The sequence below is a fragment of the Eurosta solidaginis genome, chromosome 1, assembly GCF_040869045.1.
Source record: "Eurosta solidaginis isolate ZX-2024a chromosome 1, ASM4086904v1, whole genome shotgun sequence".
In the NCBI taxonomy this organism is placed as follows: Eukaryota; Metazoa; Arthropoda; class Insecta; order Diptera; family Tephritidae; genus Eurosta; species Eurosta solidaginis.
Genome location: NC_090319.1, coordinates 43083768 through 43102096, shown reverse-complemented (window position 1 = coordinate 43102096; position 18329 = coordinate 43083768). Strand labels below are relative to the sequence as shown.

Here is an 18329-nt window from a genome sequence, read left to right as displayed (position 1 = left end):
TTATTGTTCAGCCCCATTCAGGAAAGGTATGATGTCTTCGGCACAGCCGAAGACAGTCCCGTCCTTACTTGTTTTTTTTTTTTTAATTTTTATTATTATTTTATTTATATTGTTTTTTTTTATACATTTTTTTTTTAAATAAATCTTTTTGAAAAAAAAAAAACAAATAAAAATGTAAAAACATATAAAGCATTATCAAAATAAATTTATATCTGTTTTTTATATTTATTTCCTAGTTTTCTTTTTTTTAATATTTTCTAAATTAATTTGAGTTATTTTTCGCAAAGTTTTAGTTCATAACTAAGAAACGTTATAAATAACAATTTATTCGAAAAAATTACAAAAAAGTATGGATAAAATAAATATATATTCTTTCATGGAGCTCTGAAAGAAAACTTGTTTCCAACAGTGGCGAGCAAACAGATTGGAAAAAATAATAATTATGTATGGATATTTATTTACTTATATTTTGTTACAACTTAAAAACGTGAAAAATTCATTTTACATAATTTGTTATTCCAACAATGTGCGGCAACTACAAATTAAAACTTTAAGTTTTCCCCCTTAAAAGTTACAATTATGTGTTTTTGTGTTCCTGTTTTCGTAATAGATGAAACAAAAATGAAAACTATTATTTACTGCATGGACTTTAATTTGGTGATTTTCGGTTCAATATTTATGGTTTGTATTGATATAAAGCTTGCAATGATATACATTATATCGGATGACTAAAACCACTTTTTATTACTTACGCTTTCATCTTTTTTGCACATGCGCCTGCAGGTCTGAGCCACTTGTCCCACTTATACAGCAGCAGCACCCCTCGTCGAGTCTCAGTGGCATCCCAAGCGTATGCCCCTGCATCGCCGCAGCACATGCACATCAACACCAACAACAACAGCAACAACACTATCACAACCAACACAGTGGGTCTATCGGTGGATCTCAGCAGCTCTATGGAGTTGGAACAGGAGGAATTGGAGTTGGAATTGGAGGAGGAGGATATGGCAGCGGAGGAGGGGGAAGTGGAGGAGGAGGAATTAGTCGAGGAGGAAGTGGATTCGGACTTGACAGCATCTACAACCAATCGGGAGAGTATGGTATCAGCGACATCGGGCCATCATGCCCATCTACAGCAGCTTCAGTCACAGGAGTCCCAATCACAAACTGTCACACCAGTCCATTATAGCAGTACCAACTTTTCGATGTCTAAACAGTGTTTATTAAATAATAATAACTCAACCGAAACTGAAACAGACAATATCATTTACACGGACATTAACGACATCGGACATTATAAATATCCTGATTTTATGATGAAAAGTACACCCAAAATTGAAAACAAAATTTCCAATTCTGAAAATTTAAATCTTAATGATCGCAATGATATTTATGCTACAGTTAATCGTAAAACAAAATCAAAAATACGTGAAAAACATTTTAGTGATGAATTTATTGATGAAACAATATTACGATATACGCGTGCCAAACAAATGGGCATGATGGATCAACTTGAACAACAACAATACGATACAGAACATGAATTTTCAAGTTTAAATTATCAATATCATAATGACTTAAATCATCCATCAGATTCATCATCGTCATATTTCGGTACAGGATTTGGTACTAAACGCTATGCTGCGGCAACAACAACCGCCAAAGCAACTGCAGAGCGTACTAAATTAACACATTCCGAAAATTATTTAACACCTTCTATGGACTCACAGAGTTCGACATCCGGTATAGGTGGTGTTGGTGGCGGTAATGTGCGACGTCATCATACACACTCCTTGCCACGTAACTCTGAGTTGTCTGGTGTAGATTCTGTGGATTCTTATGATAGTCATTATATAACACATCATGCGCATTCGATTGGTAATTTGCGTCCCACCAGCAATATACCAAATAATTATTTAACATTTGGCAAACCAATTAAGGTTACTGTTGAAGAACACAGCGGCATTGGTGGTAGCGGTGGTATTGATGCACCATTAAATCGTTTCAAGACATCTTCGGAGAAGCTAGAGTTTAAAATATCCTCTGGTAACTTATATTCGACAGCGGCAGCGCAATTTACTAAAGATGACACATATGAAGAGGACGAAGATGAAGACGATGAAGGGGAGGAAGTAGAGAATATTTACGATCAAGTTGAGCGTGAGTCCTGGTTGAAGAGCAGCTCATGCAAAGATCTTTATGACTTTTCAGCATTTTATGAAAGTGATAAACCTAAAATAATGACTGCTTTCGACAAGGAGTTCCTCTCTTTTAATCGTATCGATTCGCCGGTTACACGTTACGATGATACGCGTAATTCAATGTATATAACAAAAAATCATTCTATAGATACAACACAAGATTTCTCACCACTACCACACACCAAAGTGTATTCCTCCAGTTATCCTGGTAGCACATATAATACACAAGATCATCAACATAAACGTGGTTATGGACATCATATTGATTATACGGGCTCACAAGATGATTGCTCACAAGATAGTTATGAGTTGTTGGAAAAATATGATATAGACTTTTTCAGTAGCGGACGACGACGTTCCGATGAACGTGATATGCGTTCGTGTTCGCTTGATTCAGGCAATTATATACCAAGTGATGATGAATCGGTATCAGAACCACAACAACAACAACAGCAGCAACAACAGCAACAGCATAAATATCGTTCAGCAATGGATGTTAAATGTAAATCTGCAGTTGATATAATGAATGAAATTTGGGATCAGGAAGATCCGCGTTATTTGCCTCGTGAGAAGCTGTGTGTCAAATCGGATGGTAGTTTTTATAAAAAAGTTAAAGAGGCACTTTCACGCACTTCAAGTCAAGAGAGTCGCAGCGAAGATTTATTTGAAACAAAAATATCACGCTCATCTGCAGATTCTAGCAAAAAATCGCATGATAGTTTATATCATACGGATAGTAAAAAGTCGCGTGAAACTACGAAAAGTAAGACATCGGTGGCTTCCAGTCAAGATTCAAAAGAATCGCTTGTGGGGGATTGTTTTGGTGGACGTAATTATGAAATGCCAACCACAACAGGCAAAAAATTAAAGCATTTGAGTAAAAAAGAGCAATATGAGAAATATGAAAAATATCAACAACAACAATCCACAAGTCAAGAATCCAAAAGTGATTATTATGATGCTGTAGAAGGTGTGGAAACGGATAGTCTATGTGGACGTCCAAGAGTTAAAAGTCACGATTGTCTACTCTCCGATACACACAGTTCAACAGCGAATAGCTCATTTTACAATAGTCGCGACACCTACTCAACATTTCCGAGCAATAAATCACATAAAACATCAAAAGTGCATTCGATTAGCTTACAAAATGTTGAAATCGAGCGAAACACTAAATCGTTTGCAAGCAAATCACCAGATGCTGCTTCAGCGCCCAACACTGGGCGCAAATGTGAAGAAAAAGAAATACAAACTAACGACTCTATCGATCAAACGGTACCATTTAAAAAATCCGATTCACAATCAACGAAAATATGCGCTTTTCGTCGACGCTCAGATAGTGAAAATATATTTAGTTTCGATCAAGATCGCATTGAATGCATACAAAATTACACAAAACAATGGGAGTTACAAGGTACTGGTGTAGGTGGTAAGGAAGAAAAAACCAAGCAAAGTCCCGATTATCCATTAACACCCGAATTAATATCAGAATTTGAAAAACAACAAACACGTGCTGTCAAACAAAAAATTACGCGCAAAGAAGAGCTCATGGCTAAAACACATTTTGAGGAATATAATCCCATAATGGTGCCACTAACTTATGTGCACGCTACAGTGGAACGCACTAAAAGTGATCCTAATTCGTTAGCTAATCGCGCACGCCTTGGCAGCAATTCACGCCGCCATGTGTTGATGCATCAGAAATCGATCGATTTAACACCAGCCGATTCATCAGAGGAAGATTATATTTACAAGCAAATACCAAGTGCGCCACCACTTTGCAAAGCGCATGGTAATTTTGAAATACCCAAATGTTTTGATATGACAGCACCGGCTTCCGCAACACCGGCATCTGCAGCGGATATAACAAAAGCGAGCTTCGAAATGCCAAAAAGCTTTTTCCGCGAATATGATAAACGCTTTGCGAAAGTTTTAAAAGATGATATACCATATGTATTGCATAAGCGTCATGTTATGAATGGTACAGCACCAGCACTTAATGGTGTTGGTGTTGGTGGAGTTGAGACAATAAAAAAACACACGAAACCAAAATCACCAAAGTCGCCAAAATCGCCCAAATCACCAAAGTCACCTAAATCGCCAAAAATAGATGTAGCCAAAGCAGCAGCTGACTTCTTACCAGATATATTGGATAGTTTGTTGCCAGCTGAGACAAAAGAATTTTTATTTACACAAAATATAGATCTCTCTAAAGTTGATCCGATAACATTGGAAGTCGACAAAACTATACCGACCATAGAGTTGTCGTCACCTAAACGTGACATAACAAAACAAATGGATCCCTGCTTATTGGAAATGTTAAATAAAAAATTGAGTCAAATCGAAAGTGATTCGGCAACATCATCACGCACTGAAAGTTTACAACAACAAAAGAATAAATTAGAACAAAAACAAATTGAGCTGATACAAAGTTTACGCAAAGAATTACAAGCGAATGCGCGTAAAGCGGCAACAAAGCCGCGCGTTATACCAAAAACAAAAATTTCCAGCAAACCCAAGAAAGCTAAAACGCGCATAACATCTTTTTCCTCTGATGATGAAAGTCTTGATTCGGATGATGTATTCGGTTCAGCCGAGGCGATACCAGCGCGCCTTGAATTCTCACCGCCACAGTCGCGTAAAGAAATTGAACCTATATTACGCATCGAACAAAGTCGTTTAATATCTGCCGCTTGGGGGCGTGGTCAAACGATGAGCTCTACAGAAATTGAAGGTTCACCGCCACAATGTCGGCGTCTAGCCGAATTGGAAAGTCGTTATCATACACAGAAGCTAGATCCTCAATATGCGAATACAACCGAATTGCGCCGCATATCAGAGCGTTCAATTTCGATACCGTCCTCAGAAGATGAACCACCATTACAGCACCAATACACGCAACATCAACACATGTTGCCTAGCACACGACGCAGCACCATGGATGAGTGCACAAATGATTATCAACGCAACGAAAATATACCGTCTCCGATACTAGAACATGCTGAATTCTTTCGCAGCAACGATGATATATATGAAACATGTCAAGAGGAGAAAATTACTGCTTCTGATATTGATTATACATTGAAGAAGAAAACAGCACAACGTAGCGCTGGTGCTGAAATAAATTTGAAAACGAAAACTAAATTTATTGAAGAAATCATTGATAGCTCAATAGTGATGCGTACGAAAGGACATGCGCCAATTTTATTTGCGCATGCGCGTCTTAATTTATCCGAAGGTTCGGTATCGTTGCAACGACAGCGCGCCACACAAGAATCACCAACAACCGAGCGGCGCACAAAGAGTTTGGATACACCGGTCATATCATTACATCGTCTACCACCAATGAATGCATTTTCATCTAAAGATGATACGGTTGGTTTTGAGGAAGAAGCTGAGATATTAGAGGAAAAAACGCTTGAGCGTGAAGGTGGTGCTGGTGGTGATGATGATGCTGGCGATAGCGTGCACTCTTGCGCTGGCTCCATACCGACACAACAACGCAGTTATTATAGCGCTGGCAAGGATTCGTTATTCAGCACCATCACAATTGATGCTGAAGAGGTGCAGCTATTGGATCAACTGAAATATATTGAAAAGATTGCCTTGCAAGGCGTGAAAATCAAAACAAAACAAAAATCTAAAATGAAGTTAAAAAGTGGGGATCATTTAATATTGGATATACCTAAATATCGTTTTACCGATTGGTCACCCTACAGTTCGGCGAATAGTTCGCGTAAAACATCGCCTGGTGTCTCACGCGCTAGTAGTATTGAGAGCACGGGCAAGGGTAAATACAAGTTAGGTGGGCCAAAATCGCCTGATAGCATTAGATTGAAATCGGGCACATCACGTAGTCGGCCCGAATCGCGACGCACGAGCTTAGATGATGCTAAAACAAAAGATGTTACTGGTAAAAGTAAAAAATCGCGTTCGATTGAAGGGCGTCGCTTGAGCAAAGATAAAAGTAAGTCACAGGAGGAAACTGAAGCTGATATCGCTAAACGTAAGGAACGTCAACAGAAACTATACGAATCCGCTATGAAACAAACTGTTACTATGTTGAGCCCCGTTAAAGACACGTTGCCACCTTTCCCTGTACCTGAAGATAAAATATCAGTGAAAACGGAAGGTGATAAGATAATAATAGAAACTGAGTTCAAGAGCAAAGCTGAAGATCATGTGTTAATAGCAAAATCACCAAGAAAGCTCGACACTTCGCTTGCGAAATTCAGTCGTAGTTTTGACGAGGGACGCAGCCCTGACAAATTGGATAAAGCGAATCGTAGCTTTGAAGATCGTAATAAATCATTTGAAGAATCTGAGAAATCAGACGCCGCGAACGACGATATGGTCATAAAGTCGCCTAAAAAAATTGCTAAAAGTCAGGAGTTAAAACAAAAAATTGAAGGCAGTGTTGTTGTGCATAAAAAGATTGATGGCAAATCGACTAGCTTAGAAAAGCCAGCGGAGCATCATTACTTGGGTACCGACATCAAAGGGAAGAGTCTCGATGATAAGAAGCCTACACCGTTGTCGTCAACGCCAAGCACATCGGATACAAAGAAAGCCGCCGATGATAAACCCACAGTCGTGCGTAGCGCTTTTAGTGATCGGCGTATGTTCGCACACCAATATAATGTGCACGAAGATATTGACATGCAAGCGGTGATTTCGGAAAGGCGTTCGTTAGAGATAATGAAAAGATCGCTACCCTCCGAAGATACGAAAGATAGCGATGGCGGTGGTAGCTACAGTCGCAAACCGTCAACTGCAGACAGTTTAGATTCTTTTGTATCTGTAGATGATAGTCATTCGCCTGCAAGTAAATCACCGGTGCCACCCGAAACCTATCCACATCGTGTGCCAACCATTGAGTGCGAGGAACCATCCATTGAGGAGGATGATAATTCTGGTGGGCATTTGAAAGTTTCGCGTCAAGATACAAATCGTTTAAGTTTAGATCGTAGTCGCAGCGATGAAACAGGCTCTTGGATGACAGTGGAATGTGATGAATTTGTTGGTTCGGACACATCCGAAAATGAACCGCGCACTTTAGAACCCGATCGTAATATATTGGAGACGCAGGCTACTTTGGAAGATGCAGTGCCATTAGAGTACTCAAATTGTGCTACACCTAGTTTAGTAACAACACCCAATACAAGTCCAATGTTGGAGAAATCAGTTTTAGAAACATTTGAGAAACAAGCGGAGAAGTCCTCTTCGTCGGATACCAAAATGAAACACAGCTTGGATAGGCAAAGTGACAAATCCAAAAGTTCCGATTCTTGGACAAGCGGTGAAAAAGATGTGAGTCCGCATCGTGGGGAGCAACAACATGATTGGAGTTTGTCGGTCAGTGGTGGCAAAGAGAAAAGTTCGCTCGACGAAGAGTCAAGTGTTAGCTGCTCCATAGCAAGGCCTTTGGGTATCTCACAAGATTTTGGTGATGTTGAAGCGCAAAAATGTTTAGAACTAAAGCAGCGTTTGCTTAAATTAGATATTGGTAATGTGGCTGCGTCTCCTGATAAAACAGAAGAATTTGCAACACCCAAAAAGTTAAGCCCAACAGGCTCAAGCGCCGCCACACCCACAAATGAAGTGAAAACTATTGTAAAAAAACCAACAACACCAACTTTAGAAAAGCAAAGCCCAATAGATTTAGGTATAAGTACAGAAACTTTTCTCGATCCCATAGATGAAAAGCTAACCAAGCTCTTACAACGTAATGAAGATAGTGAATCGAGCGCATCGGGTGCTGCGAAAAAACCACCAAAAATTGAGAAACCTGCGCGCGCTAATGCAGGCAAAAAATTAGCCGTCGTTAAAATGGATGGCCTTGATAAACCAGCAAAATCAGGTAGCAGTTCACAAGAGTCTAAATCGAGCTTTGATTCCAAGGGCTCGCTAAGCGTTGAATCGCGTGGTTCATTTGAAACCGAAAGCAGTTCTGGCTCAATGGGTGCCGCACAACGGCGTGGCGAGCTGCAACAAAAGGAACAGCAAACAACATGGAAACCATTTCCAATAGAAAGCTCTGGTAGCTCGAGCACTGATGATCCATGGCATCATGTTGAAACCGATGGTTATGAGCGTTACGATGCCAATAATCCGTTGCGTGACTCTTCAGATAGCGATCTCAAAGAAACATCACCGGATGATCAAAAAGAAAGTGACACAAGCTTTCAGGATGAACTAAATGATTTTCCCACCACATTTGGTTATCCAGCAATGACGAGCGCGCTTAGCGGCATTGGTGTTAATCCCACAGATATTATAGGTTACAGCACCGGTTTTACTTTGGGGCGCACGCTCTCGCGTATATCCGAACGTAGCACGGCATCGGAGAAATCAAGCATGGAAGATGATGTGAGTAAGGCATCAACACATTCTGTGAGCATGCGTGATGAATCGGTCGGCTCTACTGATCATCAACCCAGTTTGAGTTCGGATTCAAGAAGTAACACGAATTTAGCTTATATATCTGATGCAGATAGGCGCACCTCAGCTGAAATGCCGGAAATACCATGTGATTCGGCTACCGCAGATCGTTTGTCTAGCACTGGTAGTGTGAATGAACCAAAATCGCCTGCTGTAGTAACTGGACGCTTTTCAGTAATGCAAGTTGAAGAGCAACAAGATGATGATGTTGATCGTCATACGCTAATGTGCCTATCCAATGCAGGCAGTCAAGATTCAGAGGATTGGCCTTTACCCGAAATACCATTTGATCATGTGCCCGTAAAACCTGTGGAATCTATTTATCAAATGCCAGATTTAGATAAACCGGTACCAAAATCATTTTGTTGGAAAGCAAGTAAATCATTTCAATCACAAGATTCACAAGAATGGCCCTCACCACCGGCTAGTGTAGGCTTGGAGCCATCAACACCGCAGATGGTAGATGATATTGAAACGTATTATGCTACAGAAGCGCAAATTGCCGATCAAGTAATGGTTGAATCTTTTGGTGGTACAACTATTGGCACAGATGATGAATTGCAATCACAAGGTGATGATGATAGATTTTCGATTGAGGACTTTCCAATTACGCCACCAGATGTGGCCAAAATTTTGCCATACGAAGATACAGCCTACTTGATGTCTGCAGCATTTGAGGATAAAGAGTTTGGTAGTGAAGAGGCTTTGCATGATACGCCAACTTGTTTGAGTTCCACTTTGAGTGCAGCATCTTGTTTAAGCTCATCATTTACGGTCACATGCTCATCATCTTCGAAGAAGTCTACGCAAATTTCCCCGCTACGCAAAGATTCAAGTCCAGATTCTGTAATTATATCACAACCAACGCGCTCGCCAACGCTACGCAGTCCAATTTCGGAAGATGAAGTATTCTCATGCGATGATGTGTTTATGCCAGGCACTGTCAAAATACAACTATCTTCGGATGAATCGCGTACAACTGAGTATTTGCGTAAACTTTCCCGCGGCTCGAATAACTCAGATACATCTATTGATGATATTTTATCAACATCCGGCGGCACATACATGGAAGATCAAACGACGGTACGTCGTAATTATGAGTCACGTCTCAGCGTGGGTTCATGCAAAAAATGCAGTCATTCTAGTCACTCCGAAGAGGAGACAAGTTCTTTGGGCACCGATTTAGATGGTACAGTACGCATGGGTTTGCAGCAGAAAAAATGCACGCATAGTTCACATTCAGAAGATACCTCAATAGGGTTGAGCATCTCGGAGTGGTCTACGGGCACAAATACGGTGCGACAGTATGCTAATCTCTCCGGTTCGGATAGTCTTTCAGCGGTGTCCACACAATCATGTGCTAAAAGTGAGAAATCGAATCACACAAAATCTAGCATAAGTTCAATCAATAAATCAGCTGAAAGCTTAAATGAGCAAAGTGGTAGCTTTTCAAAAGGGCTTTCGGGTGATAATGGTTCTTCGGATGGCATGCGTTATGATATTTTATCGAACTCCGAAAGCGATAAACTATCAGAAGCAACAACGGCAACAAAAAGTGATGATACAACATTGACACTAACTGAAATGGCGCATACAATAACTGAATGGTCAACATCGAGCAGTCGCACTTTGGTCGGCGTCGCGCAAACGGGCACTGGCGAGGATGCGCGTGGCAACAGATGCGGCAGTTACATCGACTATGTACCACTCAAGCAAGCGCGAGTGGTAACAAAAAAATCACCTAGCGAAGAACTGCGTACAAATATACCACAGGTGCATCGGCGTAGCGCTAGTAATGGTAATAATTTGCGTTGTGCAGCAGCAGCAGAGGATGTGCCGCCAACACAAAAGAGGACAGCACCAAAATTGGGTGACGCTGGCAGACAAAATTCACAACCACGCATGTCGAGATTGGACGAAAAAGATGCAAATATAGAGCAAACGAATGCCGCGGCGCGCAAACGACGTTCACTTGGCATGATGTCGAAATTGTATCAAAGTCAAGAGATTTCATCCGAAAGTGAATCAGCATTTGTTGAGCGTTTATACGCACCAAGCGAGAAACTTACGGAACGTTATCAAAGTCAAGAATTTGTGCCATTACATGTAACGCAGCAACAACAACAAAAACAGCAAGCGCATACAAAACCTAAACCGCCACATACATCAACTAAACCGAGAGCACCACAACCACCAAGCCCAGCACCGCCAAAATCCGCCACAAAACCGAAAGTTACACGTCCGGTCATGCAAGCGCTCTTAAAACACATGAAATCTGTTAAAAATGCTGAGGAAACTTCGACTTCCGCCTCAGCCTCAGAGGCATCTACATCTTCGCAAGCTAGCGCATCTACCAAAGCTACACCACCCCCAATACCGCATATACCACCCATAACATCACCAAACGATTTACCACGCACACATGATGTGGGTCAACTGCCAGAAAAGCCACTTGCCAAACATCATAGTTATGATGATAAAACTTTATCGAAATCGCAAATACGTGAATATAAAACCAGTAAACTACGCCAATCGAACTCTTTTCATGAGCACATGCTAACCAAGTCACAACAATCATCACAAGAATCAATGCCACCAGCACGCATCGATGAAGAGTCGTCTTTGGGTGCTGATGGTAATGGTGGCGGTGTCTCATCATCAGCTACAACAACAGCCACCATTCACAGTGAGACGACAACAAGCACTGAAACTTCATCGCCGCGCTTACCACAACGCGCTGATAAACTCATTAAATGTTCACCATATTATTCGAGTAGTTTAAGCTCAGAGTCGCCACCAAATCAGTTAATACAAAAACCACCACGTAAAAGTTCAATAACAAGAAATACAATGATTAAAAGTCCACCAAGTGGCAATGACACAGACAGTTCAATGGATATACGCACACAAGATCCAAAGTTTCGTAGTAAAGGTTATCGTCGCAAGCGTCAAGTGCGTATGCGTTCAACTGAACGTACGCTCGTTGAGCAAGAGAGTTCCGAATGTTCGGAAGGTTATTTACCAGAAATTGATTCGGGCAGTTCAGATCCCTCATATCGTCCTGAGGATCAATATCTGGAATTCGATGAAGAGCTAGAACATGAACAAGAAACTGATGAATATGACGACTATCCGCAATATTCGGGTTCCGCATATGCGTCCACAAGTAAATTTGAAAGCCTTGATATGTCGGATAATGTTGACGAAATGGGTTTTCCACGTTATGATCGCCTATCGCACATAACAAATCCAATGTATCAATCACAGCTAATGCAACAATCGTTGGCAAGTCAAAGTGTTGCTGCCCGACCCGCTGTAGCCAACCATCCAATGCCACCGTCTAATGGGCAACCAGTAAAGCCAGCACGCACCAAAAAACGTCAGTTGAAACGTGAAGAATCTTTAGCCACAAATAGCACAACTGGTAATGACTCGAATAACGTAACACCAACTGCAAGTGAGGTACAAACTGATCTTTCTGATGAGATCGCTTCAAATGCAAGTGAGGATAATAGCGATTTTGTACAAGCGACTGGCACAATAAGACGTACGACCACAATGACTAGACAACAACAACAACGCGAAAAATATGTAACTGCTGATGTTGTATTACCTTATCCCGATTTTTTGTCTGACTATGAAACAGAACCGATTGAATATGAGCGTTATGCATGTGGTTTGGATATAAGAGTTGATCCACCGCCAAAATTTGAAGATACGGATGATTTAAGTGATCGTTAAAATGAATATAGCAGCAAATATAGTATGTAGAGATAATGAAAAATAATGCAAAACAAATACAAAATGTGGTATTAAAATTAAACGACGTTGGTTGAGCGAAAGAAAGCACTATCTCGGTGATCAGTTGGAGCATGTTCGCACTTAGTAAACGATTGAAAAATGTCCTATTGAAATATTAAAAGAATTAAAAGACGAGCGGAGTTGGTTACCGTCTGACAATGATTGAATTTTATTAGAAAATACTTTCTCTTTTATACAAAATTTCTTACCATCGCGGGTTCGAATCGAGCTCAAGGCCTAACAATAATTTTTTATCATTATTATTGTTATGATAAATTTTTTCTTAATTGAAAAAATTTTTAAATTAGAATAGAAGAAAGAAAAAATTTTAGACAACTGCCAAAGCTCGTTGTATAGATCCATTTCGGGAACTGCTAAATTCCTTCATCGGCAACGTTTAGGCGCCGCTGCTATAACCATTCAGCTATCACAGCGGTTTTTTGTTTGTCTTCATTAATCCTACTTCTATTCTGTTTCGTGCCAATTGATATTCACAACACTGCGACATCTGTTGCAGAATGGCTGTGAAAATTGGACTTGTTTGTTGGCAATGCCGCCATAGTGTCATAATTTATTGACACTTTTTTCCCCGTGCTCTGGGATGTATTAACAATTTTTGTTGTTATATCGGCCTACTGATTTTAAGATCGCGGGTTCGAATCGAGCTCAAGGCCTAACAATAATTTTTTATCATTATTATTGTTATGATAAATTTTTTCTTAATTGAAAAAATTTTTTTAAATTAGAATAGAAGAAAGAAAAAATTTTAGACAACTGCCAAAGCTCGTTGTATAGATCCATTTCGGGAACTGCTAAATTCCTTCATCGGCAACGTTTAGGCGCCGCTGCTATAACCATTCAGCTATCACAGCGGTTTTTTGTTTGTCTTCATTAATCCTACTTCTATTCTGTTTCGTGCCAATTGATATTCACAACACTGCGACATCTGTTGCAGAATGGCTGTGAAAATTGGACTTGTTTGTTGGCAATGCCGCCATAGTGTCATAATTTATTGACACTTTTTTCCCCGTGCTCTGGGATGTATTAACAATTTTTGTTGTTATATCGGCCTACTGATTTTAAGATCGCGGGTTCGAATCGAGCTCAAGGCCTAACAATAATTTTTTATCATTATTATTGTTATGATAAATTTTTTCTTAATTGAAAAAATTTTTAAATTAGAATAGAAGAAAGAAAAAATTTTAGACAACTGCCAAAGCTCGTTGTATAGATCCATTTCGGGAACTGCTAAATTCCTTCATCGGCAACGTTTAGGCGCCGCTGCTATAACCATTCAGCTATCACAGCGGTTTTTTGTTTGTCTTCATTAATCCTACTTCTATTCTGTTTCGTGCCAATTGATATTCACAACACTGCGACATCTGTTGCAGAATGGCTCTGAAAATTGGACTTGTTTGTTGGCAATGCCGCCATAGTGTCATAATTTATTGACACTTTTTTCCCCGTGCTCTGGGATGTATTAACAATTTTTGTTGTTATATCGGCCTACTGATTTTAAGATCGCGGGTTCGAATCGAGCTCAAGGCCTATCAATAATTTTTTATCATTATTATTGTTATGATAAATTTTTTCTTAATTGAAAAAATTTTTAAATTAGAATAGAAGAAAGAAAAAATTTTAGACAACTGCCAAAGCTCGTTGTATAGATCCATTTCGGGAACTGCTAAATTCCTTCATCGGCAACGTTTAGGCGCCGCTGCTATAACCATTCAGCTATCACAGCGGTTTTTTGTTTGTCTTCATTAATCCTACTTCTATTCTGTTTCGTGCCAATTGATATTCACAACACTGCGACATCTGTTGCAGAATGGCTGTGAAAATTGGACTTGTTTGTTGGCAATGCTGCCATAGTGTCATATTTTATTGACACTTTTTTCCCCGTGCTCTGGGATGTATTAACAATTTTTGTTGTTATATCGGCCTACTGATTTTAAGATCGCGGGTTGGCAGTTGTCTAAAATTTTTTCTTTCTTCTATTCTAATTTAAAAAAATTTTTTCAATTAAGAAAAAATTTATCATAACAATAATAATGATAAAAAATTATTGTTAGGCCTTGAGCTCGATTCGAACCCGCGATCTTAAAATCAGTAGGCCGATATAACAACAAAAATTGTTAATACATCCCAGAGCACGGGGAAAAAAGTGTCAATAAATTATGACACTATGGCGGCATTGTCAACAAACAAGTCCAATTTTCACAGCCATTCTGCAACAGATGTCGCAGTGTTGTGAATATCAATTGGCACGAAACAGAATAGAAGTAGGATTAATGAAGACAAACAAAAAACCGCTGTGATAGCTGAATGGTTATAGCAGCGGCGCCTAAACGTTGCCGATGAAGGAATTTAGCAGTTCCCGAAATGGATCTATACAACGAGCTTTGGCAGTTGTCTAAAATTTTTTCTTTCTTCTATTCTAATTTAAAAATTTTTTCAATTAAGAAAAAATTTATCATAACAATAATAATGATAAAAAATTATTGTTAGGCCTTGAGCTCGATTCGAACCCGCGATCTTAAAATCAGTAGGCCGATATAACAACAAAAATTGTTAATACATCCCAGAGCACGGGGAAAAAAGTGTCAATAAATTATGACACTATGGCGGCATTGCCAACAAACAAGTCCAATTTTCACAGCCATTCTGCAACAGATGTCGCAGTGTTGTGAATATCAATTGGCACGAAACAGAATAGAAGTAGGATTAATGAAGACAAACAAAAAACCGCTGTGATAGCTGAATGGTTATAGCAGCGGCGCCTAAACGTTGCCGATGAAGGAATTTAGCAGTTCCCGAAATGGATCTATACAACGAGCTTTGGCAGTTGTCTAAAATTTTTTCTTTCTTCTATTCTAATTTAAAAATTTTTTCAATTAAGAAAAAATTTATCATAACAATAATAATGATAAAAAATTATTGTTAGGCCTTGAGCTCGATTCGAACCCGCGATCTTAAAATCAGTAGGCCGATATAACAACAAAAATTGCAAAATTTCTTACATTACAAATATGTGTTTACACTAATAATTACAAACCAAAAAGCACATACATTCATAGTGCATATATGCAAAGTCATCATATTATTATGTGACCTATTTATGGACACATGTAACTAGATGCATATAAATATTTTGGCAGTCAATATGATCAACAGACAAATATGTCGATCAGTGTGACTGATAGATAAGTGTGTAGGTCAATGTGACGGGTTGACAAATGTAAACAGATATGTGTCGTGTGCGTCGGCATGCACAAGTGATGTTGAACTCCCGCTTGGTTCAAATTATGTGTGTCAGTCTAACTTGAATACTTGGGTGGTCGATATGAGTGTATGTATATTGTACCATCAAAAATGCATTGAAAGAAGCGCATTCAAAGTAATGCTACACTATCTCATAATTTGTTTCAAAAACAAACTTTGGATACAAACTGAGATAGGATCAATTATTTACTAAGACAGAAAGTGTTTTCAAACTAGCAGCGAAGATAGTGCGCACTCCCTCTCAGCCGTCGCAATTCAAGCCTAGATGAGAGACTTAAACCATAACGCATTGCAGCTGCAATTTTGTGCACGAAATTATTGCAATTCCTGAGAAACCGACTATAACCATCTATTTTCTGTTCATTTGCAAGCGCGCAGAAATAGCTGTGCACTCGAAGGCATTTGTGTCCTAAAGACAAAGTCGGTAAAATTTCTACTGTAGTAGATGACGGGTGGGACATCCGTTCCATTCTTTTGTCCTGTGATATATTTAAAGAATATGCGGACCCATTCAATTAGAACCGATCGAAATGGGGTACATTCGTCAAACTAGAGATTTCTGGATTTTCTCTATCAAACCATTAGACGCAGCCAAAAAATCGTGGGAGCTTCTTGGTATACGTCTCTTCTAAGTGATTACACAAATAATGCAAATATTGGGGGTTCCCTAGTGAGAAGGCTTGCTTTTATTTTCTTATTCCAACTTGGACCACATGGCCTAAGCTGATCCAGAGTAGGCAGATTGCCTTCTTCCTGTAGCGGTAAAGACATAATTACATAATTGGCGCTCAACCGTCTAAACAATGGTCGTACAACAAGACGCGTCAGTCGCTTCTTCTCTGGGTTAACTGGCGCCAATCGGTCACACCAAGAGTATTTAAATCGTTTTCCACCTAGTCCTTCCAGCGGAAAGGGGGCAGCCCCTTCCTTTGCTATTAAAAGGCGGGTTCCGATAAAAATACTATTTTAACCGGTGTATCATATTTAACTCGCATAACTCATCATTAAATCTTCTGCGGTACTCATCGTCGCCAACGCGTAGAGGTCTGTAAATATTTTGTAGCACTTGTGTGTTAGTTTCGGAATATTTAAAAAATTGTTCATTCAGTATAATAGTTTCGGAGCATTTGAGGGATAACTACCACAGTATGCATTTTTGGTAAGGACGGGAGTTTATATTAGCCTAATTTGAAGTGTATATCGACAATATTTTATGGGTCCTTCGGCATTGTTGTAGGAGTAATTCGGTGTAACTTTGGGAAAATTTTACGAATTTCATTATTATTTCGGAATAGTTTTCTAAACAATTCAGGGATTATGCCAATATCAGTCTGTGATAATGTCAGTACTATTAACAAAAACTTTTCGATATCATTTGAGCAAAGGTAGTTAGGTAAGAGCAACTGCTGTGGATCAGCCGTACCGCAGGCGAAGTTAAAAATGACCACTGGGGAATCGAAAGCTCATTCCGCCGATATTTCATCTTTCTAGAAATTATACTTTAAAACTGTGGTACTTTATTTTGCTAACGATGGGACAGTCAAATAGATGGTCTATTCCATTTGATCGCCTTATTGTACCAAGGAGTATACTGAATGGATAGTTTAATAATAGATAAATTCGAGATTAATATCGCAACTGCGTTGGTATAATTTTTAAGAAGACCCTATTTTACTTCTAGTTTACTTCTAGATATGATTATGGATTAATACTAGATATTGATTTTGAGACCGATAGCTTATTTTCTATTTCGGTTGCGTTGGAAAATGTTGTATTTCGGCCCCTGACTATACTGCGCATCGATGGTAAATCTCGTGAAATTCAAACTGTTAGGTACCAGGTATATCAAGTTTTCGAAACATACTTCTTCTCGATACGAGCTACCATGTTAGGTGTTTGTTGAATGGATCAGAACTCTAAATGTGCATATTACACAATGAAACGATTTACGATTAAAATTCTTTGGGTGTCACGTTAACCACGTTGCTGTTGCATTCTTTAAAATTTACCCTAAACTTGTTTCTAATATAGTATTGACTTTAAAAAAACAAAAATAAAAAAATAAAAACAAAGAAACCTTCCGAATCATCTTATATTTCAATTGAGACTGATTTATGGTGTGAACTGCTGCAGTTTTTTTGCTTTCGACAAATCCCCATAAAGTTTCCATACAAATATATGTAAAAAAAAAAAAACAACTGAAATAATGAAAATAAAATAATTTTAAATAATCGTATCTAAGAAACAAAAAAAAAAAACAACAATTTTAAATATATTTATTATATACGCATTCCTTATTTCCTTGATTGTTAAAATAACAAACATTTTAACACTAATATTGTCACACATGTTATGAATCGTTATAAAAATTACAAACGACTGTAAACTAAGATAGAAAAAATTAAAAAAAAAAATTCCAAAAGTGAACAGCTCTGTTGTTGTATAAGTTGAAGGTTGAGATTATCTTTATTGGCTTCTTAAAAGCAAAAACAAGAAAACTATAATGATCTTATTGAAAAATGTTAAAATTGAATGCACTGTTTTCTCATCGAATAATTAAAAATCAAAAACAAAGAAAAACAAAAAAAAAAAAAACAAGAAATTCCT

General features: G+C 38.8%; 1 protein-coding gene across 7 annotated transcripts in view; it reads left to right on the top strand.

Annotated features, from left to right (window-relative positions):
• Cdep (Chondrocyte-derived ezrin-like domain containing protein) overlaps positions 1–18329 on the top strand; it is a 160136-nt gene that overhangs the window by 112849 nt on the left and 28958 nt on the right. The window contains exon 11 of one of the 7 annotated variants that reach the window (XM_067788189.1): positions 784–12663. The exons of the other annotated variants lie outside the window; for them this stretch is intronic. Within the exon in view, the coding sequence (XP_067644290.1) occupies positions 784–12380 (11597 nt within the window). The 3' untranslated portion in view covers positions 12381–12663. Of the gene's footprint in view, positions 1–783; positions 12664–18329 lie in introns of those variants that run through there. 7 annotated transcript variants of the gene reach the window in all.